The sequence below is a fragment of the Hyperoodon ampullatus genome (genome assembly GCF_949752795.1).
Source record: "Hyperoodon ampullatus genome assembly, chromosome: 16".
Lineage (NCBI taxonomy): Eukaryota > Metazoa > Chordata > Mammalia > Artiodactyla > Ziphiidae > Hyperoodon > Hyperoodon ampullatus.
In genome coordinates this window covers 25,720,568-25,738,362 of record NC_136929.1, presented here as the reverse complement: position 1 = coordinate 25,738,362, position 17,795 = coordinate 25,720,568, and the positions used below count along the sequence as shown (strand labels likewise).

At 41.5% G+C, this 17,795-nt stretch overlaps 1 protein-coding gene across 1 annotated transcript in view; it reads left to right on the top strand.

Moving 5' to 3' along the window:
* Positions 1–8,503: 8,503 nt before the first annotated feature.
* Positions 8,504–17,795, top strand: part of NDFIP2 (Nedd4 family interacting protein 2) — a gene marked incomplete at its 5' end in the record, with an annotated part of 60,866 nt that continues 51,574 nt past the window's right edge. The window contains one exon of the mRNA XM_079721699.1: positions 8,504–8,824. Coding sequence (XP_079577825.1) covers positions 8,504–8,824 — 321 coding nt within the window. The remainder of the gene's footprint in view (positions 8,825–17,795) is intronic.

Below are 17,795 nucleotides of genomic sequence, written 5' to 3'. Positions count from 1 at the left end.
AGTCACTGGAAAATGAAAGAAAGGAAAAGGGTCTTCAGAAACAATTACCCTTTTTATTTGTATGGTTACATTTCCTTTGAACTTCAATACAACCTGTGAGACAGATAAAGATCTGATATTAAAGATGAGTAAACCAGGGGCTTCCCGGGTGGCGCAGTGGTTGAGAATCTGCCCGCCAATGCAGGGGACACGGGTTCGAGCCCTGGTCTGGGAAGATCCCACATGCCGCGGAGCAACTAGGCCCGTGACCCACAAACTACTGAGCCTGCGCATCTGGAGCCTGTGCTCCACAACAAGAGAGGCCGCGACAGTGAGAGGCTCGCGCACCGTGATGAAGAGTGGCCCCCACTCGCTGCAACTAGAGAAAGCCCTCGCACAGAAACGAAGACCCAACACAGCCAAAATAAAATTAAAAAAAAAAAAAAAAAAAAAAGATGAGTAAACCAGCTCAGCAGGTTCAGTGACTTACTCAGGAGCCTCATTGCTAAGATATGGCATAGTTGGGACAAAATCTATTATAAAATTTGTGGATAATTCAGTAAGTAAATGAAGGCGATTAAGGTGAATAGTAAGCGAATCTTTGAGCAATGGTGTCCAACGGAACTTTTAGTGAAGATGCAGACGTTCTTTATCAGCGCTGTCCAACACGGTAGCCACTGAACACCTGTGGCTAGTGTCACTGAGGAGCTACATTCTTAATATTATTAATTTGAATTTAAATGGTCACATGTAGCTAGGGGCTACTGTATGTATGTGCAGCTGTATTGTCTCAGGAATCATGCATGGTAAAATCCCATGGTCAGGGGCTAACTTTATGTGTTTAGGTCATCTTATATCCCAACCTTATATGAATGGACATGTATGTATGTATGGGGTTGGGATTGTTTGGTGTTTAAGCTTGCATGCATACAACTAATGTTATGTATCTACTCAGCTTTCAAAGACTGTATTTTTGGAGGGTCCATTTATTTTATTTTAAAAAGAAGATATTTTACTTGTTCCAAAGCAGCAACCCCTGAGAGAATTAGCAACTATTTCAGAATTAATCCTTTTTGGTGGCAATACATTTGACTATAATATTTCTTCCAAAGAAATTTTGACGTGTTGAGTTCCTTTTTTTTTTTTTTTTGGCTGCGTTGGGTCTCCGTTGCGGTGCGTGGGCTTCTCATTGCAGTGGCTCTCTTGTTGAGGAGCACGGGCTCTAGGTGCGAGGGCTTCAGTAGTTGCAGCACGCGGGTTTTAGAGCACAGGCTCAGTAGTTGTGGTGCACTGGCTTAGTTGCTCCGCGGCATGTGGGATCTTCCTGGACCAAAGACTGAATCTGTGTCTCCTGTATTGGCAGGTGCATTCTTAACCTCTGCGCCACCAGAGAAGTCCCACATGTTGAGTTCTTGATGTGTCGGACTTCTAAATTTTTGATTTTTATTTGTACTGTTTTGGATGGCTATTTCTCGCTGGATGTGGTGGGAACAGTCAATGGAGTATTTTGGATTGTTTTATGAGTTACTGAACCAAGCATTTGAAACAAGCTGAAAGTGGAGTGGCAGTTTCGCAGACAGCACTCAAAGGCTGCATTCACCCCTCTGAGCCTCAGTTTCCTTGTTTTCAAAATGAAGCATCGGTGATCTGGAAGGTCCCTTCAAATGCTAAAGTTTTGGGCTTCCCTGGTGGCACAGTGGTTGAGGGTCTGCCTACCGATGCAGGGGACACAGGTTCGTGCCCCGGTCCGGGAAGATCCCACATGCTGCAGAGCGGCTAGGCCCGTGAGCCATGACCGCTGAGCCTGTGCATCCGGAGCCTGTGCTCCGCAACAGGAGAAGCCACAACAGTGAGAGGCCTGCGTACCTTAAAAAAAATAATAATAATAAGAGTCCCTAGAGAGATCCCTCACTGCCCCTGCTGCCCTGTGGGAATACAATGAGAAGTCAGCGGTCTGAAACCTAGAAGGGGGCCCTCACTAGAACCAGATCATGCTGCACTCTGATTTTGGACTTCCAGCCCCCAGAACTGTGAGAAATAAATTTTTATTGTTTATCAACCACCCTATCTGTGGTATTCTGTCATAGCAGACCAAACAGACTAAGACGCTAGATAAAGAAGATTTGAGCTTGGTGTCTTTACCCTTATTGGGGAAATAATGCCAGATTTCTCAGTGATCATTCTCTATAAGCAGAATTTACAGATATTTCATGGGAACTTTACATATTATTGACAGGTGAAGTGGAATACATTATAAATATTTTATTTATTCTAGGACATAACTTCCAGATATAAAGGGAATTCCACTCCTCACCCCCCCACACACCTTTTTTCATTATCTTGGCTTACTTTGGCTCTGTTAGGCCCTTAGTTTTTTTCCCCGATTTGAATCTTAAGGCCAGGTAATGGCTATGAATTTTTTCCTAGTTCTAGAAAGGCAGCATCTGGTAAGTCACTCTGTCTAATTACTGTCATCATTTTGTCCCTTCAGATGTTGAATGCCCTTTATCCTCAGTACTGAAATCAGGCACCTTTGTTATATAGCGACCCTATTTTTAATGTTGTAATATGTTGTTAATGGTGAAGCAGCATACCGACAGCAGGCTGTTAAGGCCTGGTTCCTCTTATGAAGAAAGCAAGCGCATGATCTTTAACATGTTAAGAACACCTTGATATGTAGGAGACATTTTTCTTTCCTAGTATTTTTTACTCTCCCACAGCTCCCACACACTTAGAGTGTTTGTCTTCTTACACGATGATCACACGTTAGTCAAGAGAAACCTGTCATAATAGGCAATATATTCAGTGCCAGCCCAGCTCTTCTGGGATGAAAGTGATTATCAGGCTTTCAGAGAAAAAAAGGAAACAAATAACAACACAAAAATGTCCTGCTTTAGTATGGTCAAAGAACAGCCTTCCATATTCAAGGTAAAGCAATGACCATTTTAATAACTTATAACTTAGCCCAATTTAAAATATGTAATCCTTAAGGCAAAATGGCTGTTGATTTGCTCACATTTGTTGCTCATGGCCAAACAAAGGAAAAATGAAAATGCTAAATAAAAATATTGTAGCTTATCGAAATTCAAACCTTTTCTAATTGTTGCCTGGTGGTGCCTCTCTACACAACAGTACTTACACAAGATAAAGCTGATAGGAAATAACATGCAAATTTATTTTAATTCTCTAAGCTAATTCTCTGGTACTTCCTCCCTTTCTCTCTTCTGCCCACCCCCACCGCGCCCCACCCCCTCCCCCGGCCTTTATTATATAGAGACAATTTCTGCTTGTAGCATTTAAATAAACACGTGATAGTCAGTTTTCTTTGCCAACTTGGTTAGGCTATAGTCTCAATTATTTAATCAAACACTAATCTAAGCATGATGTGAAGGTATCTTAGAGATATGACTAAAGTCCAAAATAAGTTGATTTTAAGTAAATGGGATTAGCCTCGATAATCTGGGTGGGCCTGATTCAATCTACTGAAAGGCCTTAAGAGCAGAATTGGGGCTTCTCTGAGGAGGAAGAAGTTCTGCCTGTAGAAAGCAGCTTCCAGAGTTCCAGTAGCCTGAGTTACAGATTTTGGACTTGCCTAGCAGGTCCCCACAACAGGGTAAGCCAACTCCTTGCAATCAATCTCTTCATATCTATCTGCTCTTGGTCTGTCTCTGGTTGAACTCTGACTGATAAAGAACGTTAGCTATGGGGCTTCCCTGGTGGCTCAGTGGTTAGGAATCCACCTGCCAATGCAGGGGATATGGGTTCGGGCCCTGGTCCGGGAAGATCCCACATGCCGCGGAGCAACTAGACCCGTGCGCCACAACTACTGAGTCCACGTGCCACAACTACTGAGCCCACGTGCCACAACTACTGAAGCCTGCGCACCTAGAGCCTGTGCTCTGCAACAAGAGAAGCCACTGCAATGAGAAGCCCACGCACTGCAACGAAGAGTAGCCCCCGCTTGCTGCAACTAGAGAAAGCCCACGAGTAACAATGAAGACCCAACGCAGCCAAAGATAATAAATAAATAAATAAATAAATAAATAAATTTTTACAAAAGAACATTAGCTATGTTTTAGAGTCTTTCAACATACTGGAGGAGAATAAAGAGACAAATACCTGATTGTCAAGTAGCTCGCTTTACAAGATTTCCTCTCTAAAATTATAGAGCTGAACAGATGACGGGAATCTCAGAACCAGTTAAATAAGGAACACCATGTGAAGCTAAATTGAGGTTCGAGCCTACAAACTGTGTAAAAAAATCCACATACGTGGTAACAGAGATAAAACTGCAGTAATAATTATGCTTATTTTCATTTACTAAAATGACGATAGTTTCTTGTATTTTCTAAAATCTACTTTAGAATTTAATATACAGAAAATAATGGCTAGTGAATTTTTATTAGGTAGAGATAGAAATCTTCAGACAGAGAATGTGATTTTTACTTCTTTTTGATCATTCTCTAGATAAATATACAAAATCATACATATTCCAAATGCAACCAACTATTAGGACCTATGGTCACACTAAGCATCAGTAGCTACCTTGAGGAGTAGTTCTATGTTGTAGAGGAAGGGATATAAAAACTAAAAATCACTGAAGAAGTAAGGAAAATTTGGAGCATTTGCCTACCTGTGATTTAGGCCAGTATAGATGGTCATCTGCAGGCAATGGCATGTCTGCTGCTCTTTAATTGGTGGGAATCTCAACAAAAATCCTACACATGTATACAAAGTTTAGCATACCTGGTTAGAGGTAAGAGGAGGATAGGGAGGGTAAGAAATTGGTTTACTTCTGGAGGGAATGCCTCTGCTTCTGGGAAGGTAAGAGGGATTCCCAGTGGGAAATATGTCCAGGCAAAGGGGTCCCTGTGACTTGGCCTGACAGCATCGCTCTAAAGAACAAAATCAAAATCATTCTTGGGCTTCCCTGGTGGCGCAGTGGTTGAGAGTCTGCCTGCTGATGCAGGAGACACGGGTTCGTGCCCCGGTCCGGGAAGATCCCACATGCCGCGGAGCGGCTGGGCCCATGAGCCATGGCCGCTGAGCCTGCGCGTCCGGAGCCTGTGCTCCGCGACGGGAGAGGCCACAACAGTGAGAGGCCCGCGTACCGCAAAAAAAAAAAAAAAAAAGTCATTCTTAACAGGAAGGCTGTAGATACATTATGTCCACATGAGAAAATGATAACAATGGAGGGTACGGAGGGTTATTCTGGAGATGAAACATCTATTATGTGAAAGGGCAGTTGTAGTCATTTAACATAATTTTGATAATAATGTTTTATCACTTTATATCTTATAAAAATGAGTTGCCTGCCAACATTTCAGTTCTACTACAAGGATCAAGCCATCAGGCACAGCAGTTGTCTTCTGACAGTGTGCCCTGAGGGGGATTCAGGATGGAGAAAACCGGAAAACATTCTGTGCTTTGGATATACTGGCCCTTAGATAGTTAAGATGCACATCTAAGGAAAAATTTCAAAGGACCCCAGATTCTTGCATCTTCCCATACGTAGATAAGCACTAAAATCATTTTAACTTGAGATGTCTGTTCTTTGTGATTAGCATTAATCTTTTTATGCTCGACTACATGTTTTTCCCAGCAAAAAAGTTCATAGATATCCTGCCCCCTCCCTTACCTCTTCGGAGCAGTTCCTCAGAGCTATCTGAGAAGCTGTCTCAAAGCTGCAGTCCTCAGAAAGGTACCTGAATAAAACTTAACTCACAACAATGTTGTGCGTTTTTCTTTCAGTCGACAATATTGGTACTTGTCTAGGTTGGGCTCTCTAGGAGGCAGATGCTGATATGAAGTTATGAGTGCAGGAGCTTTACTGGAGAGTTAATATCTGTGAGAGCAAAAAGGATTGGGCACGGAGAGCTGTCACAACATGCTGCAGAGCTGACAAAATCTCAGCTGGTTCAGCAGGGAACTCTGAAGCAGAGATTGCCCCTTAGATGGGTCCAATGTCAGGCAAAGGTGGGGCTAGACCACTGCCTTGTTTAGTAAACAGCAGGGTGCCACCCTGAAGACAGCATGACCTCAAGGTAGAAAGCCAAGCCAAAGGAAACACCAACAAAACTAACAGCTGGATGGCGCTAGGCAGAGTGTGATTTCATGACAGGAAATCCAGTCATCTTATCTCCATGTCTGTCACACTGCAGTGTAGCACTAGTTAAATTTTGGGTGGCTGTGTATTTGGAGATGAATATTGATTAGGCCAGAACAAGAGGTGTTAGTGAAGTGTACTCTAATTCTACAATCCCACTTGAGTTTATGGTGGTAGACCACCACCAATTCCTTAGGTAACTAGACTTGTCATCACCAAAAGATTAAATATCAAATTGTTGCCACCAAAAGATTAAATATCAACATCTCAAATGTTGCTTAAGGCCTCTAGAATGATAAGAATATCATTACCCCCATATCTTCCCAAAAAAGTTGCTCCTAGTGGGACAACTCAGGGCCTCTGCTTGTGATGGCCCATTACAGGTCACACTGGCTTCGTGGCAAAATGGGCAAAACGAGCTCAGAATGGCTCTTTAGAGAACAATGAGAATCTCTTATTTCATACAGATCAAGGAGGTGGCATTTAAGGAAGTCAGATTGGCTCTTTTTGGTGCATCACTATTTTTTTTTTTTTTTTGGTCTTCTGCAGAAGTTTCATAGTAGTGGTGGACAGAAAGAGACAAGACTTGTTTTGTTTGTTTCTTTGTTCGTTTTAAGGGTGTATTATACCATTGTGCCTAATATAGTGGAGGCTCTGGAGTCTGTCACTACTTACGAGTGATTTGGCTTTGGACAAGTGGCTCTCGGTGCCTTAGTTTCCTGATTTGTTAAACCGGGATTTACAATCGTGCCTACATCATGGAATTGTTGTGAGGATGAAATGATATAACACGTGCAGTTCCTGGCTTGGGAAGGGCTCAATACGTATCAGCTGTTATTCTACTTCTCTTTCCCCTCTTTCTCTTCCTCCTCTTCACTGAAGACCCCCTTTCCTGTTGAATTTTGTCATCTCTCTAGATTAGCAAAACATTCACAAAACTTGGGAGGAGAGTAAAATTGAAAGAATCTGTTACTCTAACAAGATTTAGGATGTTTGCTTTTTGTCAGGACGTTGGTTTTCACCGGTATGTTCCCATTACTGTTCTGGGTGTGCTAGGTGTAAAAAATGGCCTCTGTTCTGAGCAGCAGTCTATTTGAAAAACAAATGGACATATAAATGATTAATGAAAGTGCAACTGCATATAAAATTAAGTTCTAAATGAACCGTATAGACCATAAATGGTGTAGGAATCTAATTTCATTTTGCTGAACTGGGGGTTGTTTTGATCACTGAAAGGTGATACCATTTGGGGTGAAATTGTGAGGGTGAGCTCTGTACAGTAACACAATGAAATGTCATGTTTATTATCTTAGAGTCTAAAACACATTAAGTTAGACCTAAAGAAAGTTTAAGGACATTTAAGTATGACAATATCATTGCCTCTTATTGTTAGCCTATTAATACTCTCTAACCACCAAATGTGTCAAGACGGCAAAAATACGAAAAAATGCTCATCTCTTTGAATAAAGCAATCAGAGGAAGGCTTACATTTTTTCAGCTGATCTCTCAATGAGTTTCTCTCTTTATTGTATTTTTTATTTTAACTAGGTGATCAGGCCCATCCAGTAGCCTTCTTCATTCCAGGAATCTCCTTTGGCGATTCAGGAGGGAGGTTAAGTAAAAAAGATAGCTGAGCCAGGTCACGTGGGATCATAGTTTTCAGGGTATAGAAAGCAGGTCTTTGGGTTAAAGAGTTCGCTGCCCCATCATACTCTTCTACTTGCCAGAGAAACATGCTTTGCACCCCGTGGGAGATACTCACACATAGTACGTCATGTGTGGTTAACCGGATACTGAGATCGACTGACAATGTTGCACACGGAGTGATTCCTTACTGTTAAACCCTTTGGAATTATTGATATGACCACAAAAGAGTCCTATATTTTTTCATTATTTTCTTGTATCCTTCCAGCAACCTAGTGCTCTAGAGGCTAGAGGCCTCTTTCCTTGGCGAGATACATGAGTATGGCTGAAGAGTCCCTGTTGGATTCTTAAATCTCTTACTACCAAGAAGGGGACAAACAAAAGAAGCTAACAAGACATCCCTTAGCTCACTAATGATTCTGAATAAGAGTTTTAGGAAGGTCCTAGAGACGGATCTCTGTGCCTTGCCCTAGGCTGGGTGAGTAATACGAGGAAGTGTTGGGCAACAGGGTGACCTGTCCTCAGGTGCTCTAGGAGTGCGTCACCCCTCTCCTGGACATCTGTATCTGTGCGCTGTGACTGTGCCTGCGCGAAACCCGTCCAAACGAAAAGACCAATCAAGGACGGTGCTATTTTTTCCCCTGATCCTTTTGCCACCGCCCACTCCGGACAGGCTGACAACCTAGATTGCTCCCTGGGACTTGCCTGACTTTTCCACCTCCTCCCACCCAGCTAACCACCCGCCCTCCCACCGCCCCCGAACTCGCGACGCGGATGGGACGGCGGAGGACCCAGCGAGCATGCGCGACCATCCCGAGCATGCTCAGTAGCGCTCGCGGCGCCCCGGAGCTTCGGCCCAGAGCTGCGGCCGACGCGGAGGTTTCGGTGGTTTCTGCGGCCGTGACGGGAAGTGAGGTGGTCCGGCTGGGCGACCGCGGCGGCATAAACAGAGGCGGAAGGGTCGCTGCGGCGACGACGTCGTCGACCCGGGTGACCGAGGGGGCTGAGCGCCGAGGGCACTCGCCCGCTCGGAAACCGGATCCCGAGCCGGGCAGGATGGATCATCACCAGCCGGGGACTGGCCGCTACCAGGTGGTGAGTTTCTGGCCCCAGCCCGGGCCTCCTGCGCCGCCGAGGACCCCGGGATTGCCCCCCGCCGAGGCCCCCAGAGTCCCTTTCCTCGGGTTATTCGCGGAATGGACGTGCTGGCTAATTTATTTTTGGCTCTTCTGGCAGGACCTTGCTTCCTTCACACCTCTCGGATGGAGCCTGCCTGTGGCTCCTTTGAGACCTTTCTTTCCAGACCCCAGTCTCCTTCGAGGTCCCCATCCCTCCGCTGTTAGACACCCCTACGCCTCCCTTTAAAACTTGTATCTGTTTTATGTCTCACTTTCTCGATCATTTCGTTATGCCCTGACCCAGTCACTTCAGAGATTTTCCTGTGGATTGTATACTGGAAATGAGTTCACATACCTGCTGGGAAGGTGTCGCCGTCATAGATGGAGTCGGTGGGGAGGAGGCAGGTGTAAGCCCTACGTAGGGTGGGAAGTGGATTTGGTAAAAAAAAAAAAAAAAAAAAAAAGAAAGAAAATGTGGGCTTAAAAATCGTGCAACGGTAGAGAATAGTCATGGGGCTGAACTTGTTTCTCAGTTCTAGTTAACCTTGTCATTTTGTCCTTCTCTGTTTTGTTAGAATTAAAAGTGATTGCATTCTGTTTTCTATCACTTTTTTTTTGGTAGGAGGGGAAACAGGAAGTTTTACTAAAAAAATGCTAATCTTGTTTGAAAAATTTTCTTTAAATACAAGGTTTTCCAGCTTAACCGTATAAACCTTTGTATGTTGAAACGAGTGAAAAGTGCCCCTCTGTGTTTTCCGTGTCAAATTTTCTAATATTTTTTTTCTCTGATACTAATTCCGGTGGTGTCATTGGAGATTCCTACGTAAACCTTATTTAAAAAATGGACTCAGCAATAGTTGACTGTTTCGTTGCAGCTAGGTAGCATGTTATTCTGTAAACTTTGAGGTGGAAATTTAGTTAAACCTATTTACTGAGGGAGAGGAGAAAAACGTTAATATGGAGCACCGATGATGCAATTTAATAGTACTGTTTGTGAAATTTACAAATATAGATATGTTAGTGCAGATTTCATGTTTCAGATCTAATTGCACAGGAGAGACTTAGTTGTGAAGTAAAGAATTTCTATTAATAAGTGTATTTTGACAAATGCAAAGGCTACTGAAAGATGAAAACCCAATGTATGTAATTTTGCATTTTTTTTTTTAAGATAAAAGCTCAGGAGGCTTCCACTTCATCTGGTTTACATCCCGTAAAACCTCCAAATGATGTATATTCTGAATTCTGTGAAAATTTATCAGTATTTTTGGAATGGTTTGGAAAATGTTGCCAGTTTGGGAAGGCATTTTTCAAGTTGCTAGTGTATACACATTTGGTGGTTTTTTGTTTGTTTGTTTGTTTTGGAGGTTTTTTTTAAGGCTTTTTTTAAAGGTTTTTTTTAATTCCTATTTTTGCAGATGTTAGTAAAAATAAAATGCAATAGGTAAATATTGAATACCCATTGCATTTACCAGTGGAATTTCTTTTCTCTAATCTCTTTTCTTTCCTGTTGCTATTTGTTTCCCTTAATGGTGTTAACTGATTCGAATTTTTTCTCTTTGGGGGTTTTGCTTATCAGAATCCACCATGTTCACATATACAAATCACTGCTCAAAACATTTTTTTTTTTTTTTTTTTTTTTTTGCTGTACGCGGGCCTCTCACTGTTGTGGCCTTTCCCGTTGCGGAGCACAGGCTCCGGAGGTGAAGGCTCAGCGGCCCTGGCTCACGGACCCAGCCGCTCCGCGGCATATGGGATCTTCCCGACCGGGGCACGAACCCGTGTCCCCTGCATCGGCAGGCGACTCTCAACCACTGCGCCACCAGGGAAGCCCTCAAAACATTTTTAATTGACGTATTTGTGCCTTAAAGTAATTTATTATAGTGTCATATTTGCTTTCAGTAGTTATGATTATTATTTTTAAGAATTCCTAACACCAAAATGTTGGAAATTGCTGTCAGCTTTAAGATGTTTTCTTTTTCTCTACAACCCCTTTCAAAATAAGTAGACAGTATCATTTTATTTTCTTTTTTAAATAAATTTATTTATTTATTTATTTATTTTATTTTTGGCTGCGTTGGGTCTTCGTTCCTTCATGCAGGCTTTCTCTAGTTGCGGCGAGCAGGACGCTTTGTTGCGGTGCGCGGGCTTCTTATTGCAGTGGTTTCTCTTATTGCAGAGCACGGGCTCTAGGCGCGCGGGGTTCAGTAGTTGTGGCTCACCGGCTCTAAAGCGCAGGCTCAGTAGCTGTGGCGCACGGGCTTAGTTGCTCCGCAGAATGTGGTATCTTCTCGGACCAGGGCTCGAACCTGTGTCCCCTGTATTGGCAAGCGGATTCTTAACCACTGCGCCACCAGGGAAGTCCCGACAGTATCATATTTTATTGCCTTTTTTCCCCCTCGAACTGGAGATGTGTCCCACAGAGACTTTGGATGGGTGGAGGCATTCCTTCAGAGCAGAGGGCAAAAATCTGTCCTTCTAAAGATACTTCTTGCTTAAAGTAGGTAGGACATAAATTTGTTTTCCTTGTAAGGTGAAGTGTTTGAAAATCTTAGTACAGTTTACGTCCAGATTTTGATTCCAATTCCTGTGTAATTACATGGTAATTTCATCTGTCTAGAGTAACTCTTAATTTTGTTGAGAATGGCCTGATCAGTAACTTTACCTAGGTATATGCCCCCCCCACAACAAAACTACTGGAGATGTGTCCTACATAGACTTTGAATGGGTGGAGGCATTCCTTCAGAGCAGAGGGCAAAGGAAAAAAAAAGGCATCTGAGTTGGTTTGCAAGTAAGCTAGGGACCAATCTACAGCTACAGCTCTGGCTTGTATAATGAACACAACTGTTGTGTGGCTGACTTTAGCTCAGTTTTGGTTTTTTTAAAAAAACCCTGGAATGGTTAATAACAATGGAGAAATAAACAGGTTCAGTTGTTGAATGTTTAGAGCTGACTAAGTAGGAGACAGGAAGACATGCTTGGTGGTGAAATGGTGTACGATGTTAATTTTCCACTTGTTCATAGAGTTAAATTTTAGCTTTCTGTATTGGTAAGTTAACGGTGATGCCTAGGACCATTAGAATGACTTACTACCATTAACCAATGCACAAGCTTTATGTGGAAACTACTTTTTCTGTGATTTCTCCTCCATTGTTAAAAGTGTCCAGATTTTGTTAAGTGATAACAATGTACAGAGCTACAAATACAAGAAGGCTTGACTTGTTACCCTTCTAATTTCAGAAAAAGCCAGGTAGTTCCATTGTGTTACGGGAAATTCAATTTTGTCTGGTAGGAAATGGGCAGTGTTGCCAAACTATGAAGGAGGTGACTTGGCTTGGAGCTGTTATGCCACATTCTAACTTTGATGTTCTCCATTTTAAAGGTTTTGTGTATGTGAACCACCAAGCTGACTACTAAGCTTTCAGAGGTATTCTGTATATAAGTTAAATTGGCACTGTGGATTGTAGCAGTAGTTTCCCAAACTGTATCATTCAGAATGATGATAATAGATGGTCTTAGAAGGTTTATAATATATATTAGAATATAAAGACATACATTTGCATATTTAAAACCATGAGAGCTTCTGCCGTAAAGACAGTGATTTGGATTTGTTTAACCTAGCTCTTCCTAAACCTTGACCACAGATTTTTAGAGAAAACTTTGATTATATTAACATTTCCAAAATGTTAGTTTTCTATAAAAATAATGAACTATCCATACTGTGATGATATAGATACTTTGCTGTTATATATGAATTAGAGTTGCCCTTGATAAATCAGCTGGGAAGGAGGTTGACTATTAATAGTTAACAAAAACCCTCACATCTTTTAAAGTTATCTGGGCTTGTACTTAGGTTGTGCTGATTACAATTTGTGAGCCCTTGGCTTAGTTACCTAGCATCTTGAAGCCTCAGTTTCCTCATATTAGTACCTACCTCATTAGGATTATTATGAGAATTATATAATGTAGTGTAAGTAAAAAACATAGTGTAGAGACTGGTACATGATAAATATTATGAATAATGTAAGGTAAATAAACTATAAAATATTGTATATATTTCAGTTTTTGCTAGTGACTATGTTTTTGTCTCTTGTTTTATTTAGCAACATGAATATCAACTAGTTCTTTGTTGTCCATGTCAAGAGCAGTGAAAAGTCTTAAGATCTGATTTTACCGTGTTTACAAGCTGATAGTCTGTTAATGTTTCATGGTTGCTGGCAGAAAAACAGGAGACTCCCAGGTCAGAAACAAATGACATTATTACTCACAGCCCTGCAGACTCATGAACATCAGCATATTTGTGCTGGTTTTCCTTGTAACCAGGTCCCATGAGGGTGATGGGTCTAATGGAAGAACAGGGTGGATCACAGCTAAGGAGCTCAGGACCAAGGGTCTAGCACTTTTTTTTTTTTTTTTTTTTTTTTTTAGCAAGCTGCAAACATTGTAGCAAATAACAAGCAAACTAGTTCACCTCTCCCTGAGAGGCAGTTAAATGCTGTGGTAACCTTGACCTTCTTTCACACTCAGCAAGAATGTGCAGGGACACTCAGGCCCATAGCAGGCTGCCTTACCCAAGAGTGCATTTTCTGGATGAGATAGTATATGGTGATTTTTAGGTGCAGTTGTTTACTTTTGTTTTCCATTTTAAAGAAGCATTTCAGTCTTTTACTTTACTGTTGCTCTCTAGTTTTGCCTTCCTCTCTTGGCCCAGCTGGATTCCTTTGATCATCACTTGTTTGTTTGCTTTGAACTTACCAATATCCTTTATCTGGTTTACATTCTTACCACACATCTTCTTTTACATCATCAAGGTCCATTGCTTAATCTAATAGGTACTTTTCAGTTCTTTTACGTTGACATTGTGAACTTTCTCCTTGAAACTCCTTCCTCGTTCCTGAAATGAAGGAGCTTTCTACTCTTCACTCCCCTGACTTTCCTTCTCTGCATGAACTCACTTTGTACTTACTCCTCAAATGTTGATACCTTCTATGGCATGGACTATTGTAATAGCTTGCTTAGTGCTTTCTTCCTTCATCTGACCATCCTTCTGTGTATTGTTTGTGCTACATAAATTGTATTTGTAGAATATAAATTTGATTTTCATTTCTTCGCTTAAAAATCTTCAGTGGCCTCTTATTGAATATCCTCCCTCCCCTTTAACGTTAAAACTTTCAGGGAATTCACTGGTGGTCCAGTGGTTAGGACTCTGCACTTCCACCGCAGGGGGCACGGGTTCGATCCCTGGTCTGGGAACTAAGATCCCACAAGCCGCACAATGCAGGCAAAAACAAAGCAAAACAAAAAACTTTCAGATATATACAGAAGTTGAAAGAATTGCACAGTTAACTTCCATATACCATATACCAGTTGTAGGGTCTTCAATTCCCAACATTTTGTTGCATCTGTGTTATCATATATCTGTCAATTCATCTTATTATTATTATTTTTTGAGTTTATTTATTTATTTATTTATTTATTTATTTATTTATTTTTGGCTGTGTTGGGTCTTCGTTTCTGTGCGAGGGCTTTCTCTAGTTGCGGCAAGCGGGGGCCACTCTTCATCGCGGTGCGCGGGCCTCTCACTGTCGCGGCCTCTCTTGTTGCGGAGCACAGGCTCCAGACGCGCAGGCTCAGTAGTTGTGGCTCACAGGCCCAGTTGCTCTGTGGCATGTGGGATCCTCCCAGACCAGGGCTCGAACCCGTGTCCCCTGCATTGACAGGCAGACTCTCAACCACTGCGCCACCAGGGAAGCCCCTCCATCTTATTTTTTGAGCTTTCAAAATAAGTTGCAGATATCAGTGTACCTCACTGCCAACCACATGCTTATCATTAGCCTAGAGTTCAATATTTCTTTATGGTTTTTTTCCTTTAGGATAAAAGTGACATATAGTGAAATGCACATATCTTCCATGGCCAATTAGATGAGTTTTGACAATTACATACATCTGTGTAACCCAAATCACTTTTGAAATATAGAGCAGGGATCAACAAACTACATTCTAACTCTTGTTTTGTAAATAAAGTCTTATGGTAGCACAGCCGTGCCATTCATTTACAGTGGCAGAATTGGGTATTTGACGCAGAGCCCAGAAAGCCTGAAATATATGCTCTTCTGCCCTTTACAGAGAAAGTTTCCTGACCACTGGGAAAGAACATTACTGTCACCCTAGAAAGTTCACTCATGACCCTTCCCTGTTGATTCCTACCCACCAGGTGATCGCTATACTGTTTCGTTTTTGTTTTTCACTTCGAATGAGCTTTGCCTATTCTAGAATCATACAGCATAGAGTCTACAAAGCTTCTTTCACTCTGCAAGAAGTTTAGGAGATCGATCCTGTTATTGTGTGTATCAGTAGTGCATCCCTTTTTATTGTTGAATAGTATTTCATTGTATAAATTGTACGAATATAGGACAGTTTGTTTATCCATTGCTCTGTTGATAGACATTTAGGTTGTTTCCGGTTTTTGCCTATTACGGACAAAGTGGTTGGGAATATTCTTGTGCAAATCTTTTTGTGGGCGTACGTTTTCATTTCTCTTTGGTAGAATTACTGGGTAATAGGGTAGGCGTATGCTTAATTTTATGAGAAACCACCAGACTTTTTTCCAAGTCTGTGTACCATTTCCAAGTGTACCATTTTACACTTAGACAAACAATGTATGGAAGCTTTGGCTGCTTCACCACCTTGCCAAAAGTTTGGTGTTTCAGACTTTTTAATTTTAGCCATTCTGGTGGGCTTATTGGATTTTTTTTAAATAAATTTATTTATTTTTGGCTGTGTTGGGTCTTTGTTGCTGCGCGTGGGCTTTCTCTTGTTGCGGCGAGCCGGGGCTACTCTTCGTTGCTGTGTGTGGGCCTCTCATTGCAGTGGTTTCTTTTGTTGCAGAGCACGGGCCCTAGGTGCACGGGCTTCAGTAGTTGTGGCACATGGGCTCAGTAGTTGTGGCTCGCGGACTTAGTTGCTTCATGGCATGTGGGATCTTCCCGGAGCAGGGCTCGAACCCATGTCCCCTGCATTGGCAGGCAGATTCTTAACCACTGCGCCACCGGGGAAGCCCAGGCTTATTGGATTTTGAAGTATAAATGTCTGTTCTTAACATACAAGTTCCTTGAATGGACCTTTCCATACCTATACACATCTTAGCAATCCCGCCCTCCTCCTCCCCGCCCCCCTGCCTGCCTTAATTTTTATGCACTAACTGCTGGAGTTCATCAGGACATACTTATTACTAGCTTCAACTATAATGTCTTCTCTCTTACTTACTTCCCTGACTTTACATGTGTTTATTTCTCACCTAAAGTTCTGTACCACACCCCTGTGGTTTGTTTGCCTTATAAAATCCTGTTCCTAGATGTAAAAACTCCTACGAAATTATAATTGGAAGAGGGAGGCAGGGTGAGTTTCTTGCATCTGTCATCTCTACATCACGGCAGAGGAAAAGTTGAGGATCACAGTATTAGAGAACTTGTTATACTGAGTTGTGTTTTTGTGTGTCTTTGTGTACCTTCTAGACTGCTGCTTTTCCTCAGAGGTGCTTCAGGGTTCTGTGAATGTCTGATTCTTATTTCATCTTTAATATAGATTTTAAAATACTGTAACTGAGGAAATTCACTCTCAGATGTGTTTAAAACCAAGTTTCCATAGCTTGAAGATTAGTATTATGTTAATTTGTGTTGCCAGGGTAATTTGGTTTTGAATGGACCCCACATGGAAGTTTCTCTGGCTGTTTCTGTGCATGTAGCAATAGTAATTGTTAGTTTGATTGAGTACAGTTCATTTTTAAAAAATTATACAAACGAGTAAGCTACTTTAGAACACCTGAACGGTGCTGAGTCAGATGCTAGCCATCACTTAGGCATATTTGAGTGTACATGATCCAATAATGGTGTAGTATTTGTGCAGTAACAAGTAAATGCATTGGAATTATATCCTGAAAATAACATATTATAGATAGTTTATGTGTGTATCTTGTGTTTTGAGTGCCTCTTGTCAGATTTATACTTAAGATAAGGTATGGGAGCAGTTTTTAGATATCATTATTGATTAACTGTGAAACTGAGGTCCTATAACTCATTATTAATTTATAAAGTATCTCTGTCAGTCAAATTCTGTTTTAGGTGCTGGTGAACAAGACAGTTAAGTTCGTGTCTCATGGCTCATACTTTGGTGGAGGGGAGGCAGATAAATAAGTGAGCATAATTTCAGATAGTAATAGATGGTTTAAAGAAGGTAAAGCAGGATGATGGTATAAATAATACATTTTATCAATAATAAAATAGCAATAATAGAATAATATCTTTTTGCATTATGTCAGGAATATGCTGAGAACTCTGCTATGTGCTTTACACACATGAGCACATTTATTCCTTAGAATAATTCTGTGAGATAGATAATGTTATGATCTTCATTTTGCAGATGAAAAAAATGAGACATAAAGAGGTTAAATATATACAGGCATGTGTGTGGATCTAGGTGTGATGGATCTGGTATTCAAATCTTGGTGTTTTAGTTTTATATTGCTTTGTAACAAACTACTCAAAACACAAGCATTTTATTATGTTTCAAGATTCCTTGGTTTGGCTCTGTTCAGCAGAGCGGTTCTGTTCAGGGAATTCACTGGTGGTCCAGTGGTTAGGACTCTGCACTTCCACCGCAGGGGGCACGGGTTCGATCCCTGGTCTGGGAACTAAGATCCCACAAGCTGCACAACACAGCCAAAAACAAAACAAAACAAAAAACTTTCAAATATATACAGAAGTTGAAAGAATTGCACAGTTAACTTCCATATACCAGTTGTAGGGTCTACAATTCCCAACATTTTGTTGCATCTGTGTTATCATATATCTGTCAGTCCATCTTCTTCTTCTTCTTCTTATTTTTTGAGTGAGTTGAATGTTGATCATTTCAGTTCTCTGTGTGTCCTCTTCATGTGCCCTCTCAGTGTGACC